This window comes from Ananas comosus, linkage group 2 (assembly GCF_001540865.1).
Source record: "Ananas comosus cultivar F153 linkage group 2, ASM154086v1, whole genome shotgun sequence".
In the NCBI taxonomy this organism is placed as follows: domain Eukaryota; kingdom Viridiplantae; phylum Streptophyta; class Magnoliopsida; order Poales; family Bromeliaceae; genus Ananas; species Ananas comosus.
Window position 1 is genome coordinate 3,454,845 of NC_033622.1, and position 6,588 is coordinate 3,461,432.

The 6,588-nt window shown below is 35.4% G+C and overlaps 1 protein-coding gene across 2 annotated transcripts; it reads left to right on the forward strand.

The window, feature by feature from the left end:
- LOC109706751 (L-galactose dehydrogenase-like) lies at positions 2,116-5,449 on the forward strand. Of its 2 annotated transcripts, XR_002215308.1 has the most exons (5): positions 2,116-2,290; positions 2,365-2,584; positions 3,641-3,724; positions 4,685-4,807; positions 5,287-5,449. XR_002215308.1 is itself a non-coding variant. In XM_020227722.1 (3 exons), the coding sequence occupies exons 1-3, from the start codon at positions 2,124-2,126 to the stop codon at positions 3,647-3,649; spliced, it is 396 nt and encodes a 131-aa protein (XP_020083311.1). In that variant the 5' UTR covers positions 2,116-2,123; the 3' UTR covers positions 3,650-3,982. The 2 variants fall into 2 exon arrangements, 1 of the variants encoding a protein (XP_020083311.1); XM_020227722.1 differs by lacking the exons at positions 4,685-4,807; positions 5,287-5,449 and having other exon boundaries at positions 3,641-3,982.

Genomic DNA, 6,588 nt, shown 5'->3' on the forward strand with positions numbered 1-6,588 from the left:
GTAGTTAGCGCCCTACTACCTAGACCAAAGATAGCGGTACCCTGAGTCGGCTAATTAGGGATGTAAGAAAACGAAAGGAATAAGATTGCAATAATTTATAATAAAAGCATGATTGTATTTGGAAGTTAAATGTAATATGTAATTGTAATGTAAAATGTATCTAGTGAATGCGAATGCTTGTAATAACAAGTAGATTATATTTTTGATACTTCCTTATGCAATCTTTGTTTGAAATGTGTTCCTGATTGAAACTTCGTACATTGTATTGATTGTGACGCCTTGGACGTACAGGGGAGACTCTGTCCGCGGTACAGGAAAAACTCTCTCCGTTCGGCGGACTGTTGGCGTGTCCGAAACCGAGCAAATAGGCGGGCTCGGGGCATGACACTTTTCGTTTTGGTCATGCTCGGCACCTTTGTTCTCTAACAACAACCTGCACATTCGCTCGGTGTTACCACACTGTTGACTCCAGACTCGTTTACCCGAAAGGAAAGCGACCGGTGCACCAATCTCACCGGATCAGTCACCATCGCCGTGGTGATCCATTGATTGGGAGTGTTTAGGAATTAACCACCAATGACACATGTCTCAAATTATCAACTCTTGAGAATATGTATCATAATCTTATTAATTCCTTGGACAATTCATGGACACATATACAACATGAATAAAAATAAGAATCCAAATTCATTCATAATATTTAAAATTAAATATAAATTATGTTCTAGAAAGAATACATATATCAGCCTGGTTGGTTTCTAGGGCATACATCTCACAATAGTTGCACCTACAATGTAGTAAACACAACTAAAATAGAGTAACAGAGCTGCTAAAACTGGTAGATACATACATACATACATAATATATATATATATATAAAGAGAGAGAGAGAGAGAGAGAGAGAGAGAGAGAGAGAGAGAGCGCTAGGCTGCTATACTATCGGTAGCACGGACGCCTCCGTTGCTACCAAGTTGTTTTCAATGATGTCGCTTCCAAATTGACGATCGGCTCCATTAGATTTGATCTACACTATGGAAAATATTTGGAAACTAAATTTCATAATTTTTCGGTATCATTTACCTATCAAACGAGCAGTCTAAAAATGAACGGCTGAAAATAAAAATCTCATAAAAAATGATGATAGAAGACTTGAATTTAAAATCAGAGATACTGATCTTACTCTAAATAGTAAAAAGAATTTTCTATAAAAATTTCATCTGATTTGGATTGTTTTGCACCGTTAAATTTACAAATGCATCACATCTACCATTAAAATTATCAATTTTGAGACCTTTTGATCACTAGCCAAATGATGTCGAAAAATTCTAAAATTTAGTTCCAAATACTTTCAATAGTGTAGATCAAGTCTAACAGAGCTGATTTTCGATTTGAAAGCCGCATCATCGAAAACAACTTGGTAGCACGGAACTACCGATAGTATAGCAGCCGGACTCTATATATATATATATATATATATATATATATATATATATATAAGCCAATTGTACATACATGTCTCCAAAATGTGTTCTTGTATAGAAAAATGGGAAATACAACATCAACTCAACTCCTACATATCTATAAATCTATAAACTACTATTAATCCCCGTGGGATTCAAACCCTCTCCGTATTTCAGGAAAAAAATGGGTCCCACCTCTTCTCTTAAACTGCAGAATACGTTTAATAAACCTATTTTCTCTCTCCTTTTAATTAAGGTGATGCTGTTTTGTACGAGGGACTCCTCCGATTCTCCTTCTCTCCCTCTCATCCGTCCCTTCGTCTCTTCTCTCTCAATTTATTTTTTTATTCTTCCGCCCGTTTACCTCCCTCTCTTACCCTTTCTTATGTCCGCCCGTTTTCCTTACCGCATGCCTCCTCCCTCTCCTTCCCTCTCATCCTTCCATATCCCCTCTTTCCCAAAACACCTCTCCTCCCTCCCTGACCCTCGGCTGATGTGCGCCCTCCTCACTTCCCTCAGGTACCACCTCCTTCGCTCCTCCGCCCCTTCCGACTCACCTTCGATGCCCTCGAGGGCCCCTTCCTCGACCACCTCCGCCGCCGCAGCAGCAGCAGCCTCGGGCGCCATGCAGTGAGGGGAGGAGGACCTTCTCTTAACAGGGCCATGGCGACGAAGCGGCGCGAGCTCGACAACACGGGGCTGAGGCTCAGCTACGTCGGCTTCGGCACCTCCCCTCTTAGCAACGTATTCGGCCGCGTCTCCCCTGCCGTCGTGGTCGTTGCCGTGCGCCACGCCCTCGACCTTGGGATCAACTTCTTCGACACCTTCCCGTCCGTATCCCTAACTCTAGCCCTAGATCTCCTTCTTTGTACGAGCTTCGAGGTTCGATCTTGATGCGTGGCAGGTACTATAGGGGGGGCAGTGCTCGGCAAGTGCCTCAGGGAGATCGGGGCGCCGCAAGAGGAGGTCGTCGTCTCCACCAAGTACGAGCACTACGCAGACGGTTCGACTTTAGTGCCGAGCGCGTGTCGCACGGCGTCAACGAGAGCCTCGCCCGCCTCAATCTCGACTACGTCAACATCCTCTATTGCCACGACATCGAGTTCGCCCCTTTCGTCGATCAGGTCCAGTTCCTCCCTTTACCCACTTTTTTTTTTGTATTTTTGTCCTTTTGGTATCAAATTATCATAGACTTGGATTGTTTTGCGATTTTCTATCTATGTGTGTGGATTGTTTTGCAATTCAGTGTATTTGAATGTTCGTGTGTGCATGCACACGCGCATGTGTTGAAAGATTGGGATTGGATTGGACTCCATTGTTTGCTTTGGCTGTTATCCTTAGTCTTATGGCTCATAAGTAAATTACGAAGAGTATATTTCTATACATAGCGAATGCATTCTGATTTGCAATTTCACCCAAATCACGAATTTGGAGGATTCCGAGCAAAGTGTAATCCTCTGGTCCGAGAACTTATCTGTCCATGATTTATAATAATCTTCTCTAAATTAGTTGGATTTCGGTAAGTGCAAGCTAATCCGAACTCTTTGAGGTTGGTTTGCTGTCAATTGAATTTCACAACCATATGAAAATTCGTCTAATAGTATATTTTGATTTCTAGTAGATGTGAATTAGGGCAAAATTGAGAAGTAAACAATGGAGTTCATTCCAAGCAATGGATTTTGACTCCTAATTGATTCGTTTTATTCTCTAATTGCAAATCAATTAAGTTTCTACATATGCTTCGGGAGCTAGTACGCCCCGTCCGTAGTTTTCCTCTCTCTCTCTCTCTCTCTCTCTCTCTTCCTAAGGTGGTCTCTCTCTCTCTCTATTATAATAAGTCAAAACAAAGCATACTAGGGGAAAAGAGAAAATAACACTACATGTAATATCTTAACAGTTATTGTTGCACATGCATGCTCTCTCTCTAAATCATCGTGCAATATAAAGACATTGTATTGTCAAAAAAAATTATAAAGACATTGTATATTTATTATTTTTTATAATCTGTTCTTATTTTTACTGAATATGTCTCAAGTGTTTTGGATGTATTCCGCAATAGTTAACTGATGCTGAGATTGTGTATCATCATATGATCAGTTCGGGACTGTAGTAGGCTTAGTTGCCTAAAATTATTAGATTGTTTTCCATTCCTGTACTTTTGGATTTGGTTTAATTCGCAGGAACGGTAGGCCAAATCCGTTTGCCCAAGGAATGGTTTGTCGCTGCGGAGATCGAGCTTGAGCACACCCCTGTTGTCTACCTTTGTATGCATCTCCTTCTCTTCCTCTCTCTTTCTTCCTCTGTTTCTATGTGCTCTAACAATCCCTACCTAATTTAATAGAAGAAACGATATAAAGAGAGAACAAGGGTGGTCAATGATGGTCTTTTAATTTAGTTTCTTTGTTTATGAACTTTTCAAGTGGTAGGTGAATATTTTTTTGCAAAATTTGTTTTACTATTTTTCGAAAAACTTGGTAATTAACTTCCCTCAATATGTTCAATTTTCACCTTAATATATATGATCCAACCATTCACAATAATGTGAAATTCCATCTTTCTAACACCTATTTAAAAATTATTAAAATACTAACTGTTGGTATAGATATTCAATGATTTATTATGGCTAGGTATATTAACTAACTTTTGTTTTTTTTCCCTTTATTATTGCAGCCTTTATTTCTGGGAGAAAGTGGGGTTGATCAGCTGATGTAAATTATGTCATTGCAAAATTTAATTCATTTCCAACACGCATGCATATTTAAATTTAAACTTAAACAAAGTATTTAATATTTAAATAAAACTGAACATTTTCCAATTGATTGTTGCTTTTGCGAAAGATTTTGGGTACCCCAACGTGATAAGAGATTAAAGGCATGAATCCAAACTATTCCAACACTCTCCTAATTTGCACTGCATGGCTGTAAGATTTTTTGTAACTTCTATTTTATATGCTTGCGCTCTAATTGTACTTGCTGCTTTTATTTATCTTTTAATATTTATTTGTTTTGTTAAAAGTTTGAAAGTAAAGTGAGTAAATCAGAAAGTCAACATTCAGTTATATGGAAAGCTTTTCTTCTATCATTTATTTTTGAGATTTTATGGACTTACTCTAATTACCAAAATAAAGAGTAACTTCAATTTTTTATCTCTCCAATGAGATATTTTGCTTTTAGTAAATTGTGTGGAAACTCTAAGCTAAGTTATGAAATTGTCTACATTGCTAGGGTCCATGATTGTCCTAATAAGGGCTTTGTAAATCCCTTCGCCGAATTTCAACAAGAAGTAAGCCAAGTTATGCAATTGTCCATAGCACAAAGAACATCATGGAATTCTTAGTTCTAAAGGAGGTAATACACATTCTACGATTTTCTATTAATTTATTATTGTCCTATTTTAGTGTACCAGACTAGACAAAATGTTAAAATTTCTTCTCAACTATTTGGACGCACTAGGCTTGGATGTTGTTTTTTTCCAGCTTGTTTGGCATTTTTCATTTCTTTTATATATTTCACTAATATCTAGAACTTTTTTAATGTAAAACATAAATCAATAAAAATTTCATAGTAAGACTTTTGAAAAATGATTTCTTCTGTTTTCTTAGGGTTATACTATTTCATCCTTATAATTGTATTTTTCATATTTATATTTTTTTTGTTTCTTTTATTGCTTACCAATGAACCATATTAATTTGTATTTTTTTTTCATGTTGTTTAACTTTTTTTAAATTTTTATCAATTACTTGAATAAATATACAATACATGATATTTTTGTACCATAATTCTATTTGAAGTTTTTGTAACTCTGTAAGTTGATAACTCTTACGCAGACTGTAACCAAGGAAGTAATTGCCGGGCTGAAAGAAGTTTACAAAGCTCTACAAATGCAGATGCAATGTTCGGTGTAGGTCTATTCTTTTTTTGGTAGTTTTCGAGTGCAAAATGACAACATATTTCTTTAATGTTATTTCTTGAACTTTTATTAAATTATTGTTCTCTTTATTATATTAATTTTCTAACAAACTTATGAAAAGGGGTGATTCCTATTGATCTTAGTTGTGGAACTAAATCAAGAGAGTAAAAGAATTTAATTCATAGGTTTTATTTCTTTATTATTGAAATTAAATCAATTCTACATCCGTCCATAAAGAAGTTATTTAAAATACACAACAATCGACAGAGTAAAGTTATTAAGAGCACCGGTTAAGTTGTCATACTGCATCAATAGGCTAAATAAAGTATACAGGTTATTGGGCTGTGGGTGAAAACTGATTTTTTTACGATTAAGCGGTGGGCCTTACTGAAATTAAAACAAATAGCTGAAATTGGCTATTATTATTTTCAAATTTGTTTACATGACTATTGTGTATTCTTTCATACTTTTTCATTAATTTTCTTTATATTTCGTATTAATTCTGTGATGGTATAATAATTTTGATATCCATCGGCAAGTGTCATAATTATTGGCTTTCAAAAAAAGAAAAATCAAATTTGGATCAGGAAAGAGAAGAGAGAGAAGAGGACGGATGAACCTCTTAATATGATTAGTTAAATCTAAATTTGAGACAATTGAATTTGCCCTTCGTTATTTATTATTCTTCTTTCACAAGATTTCAAATATATTTTTAAGATATCTATGTTCTTTCTTTTCCTTTTTTTTTTTTGTTCTCTATTGAATTGTATTACTATTTTAAAAAAATTTAATGTATGTTTTACATTTTTAACCTATCAAATGTGGTTTTATCATGCTGTATTTTAATGTATGTTTTACAGTTTTAAATTTTTAATCAATTAAATATGGTTATATCATGCTATTTCTTCTTTACGTTTTTATTTGTTTATTTATTTTGCAAAATTTTGCTATAACAATTTTATTTTTATTTATTTATATATAATTCATAAATTTTTATTATGCCAATTGCTATCCGCCGCATCGCGCGGGTCCTACACTAGTAAATATCATTAAATGTACATGGCCACAAAGAGACTATCTCCATAAGGGTATATATAAAAGCCAATTGTACACACGTCTCCAAAATGTGCTCTTGTATAGAAAAATGGGAAATACAACATCAACTCAACTCCTACATATAAATATCACTAAATGTACATGGCCACAAAGAGACTATCTC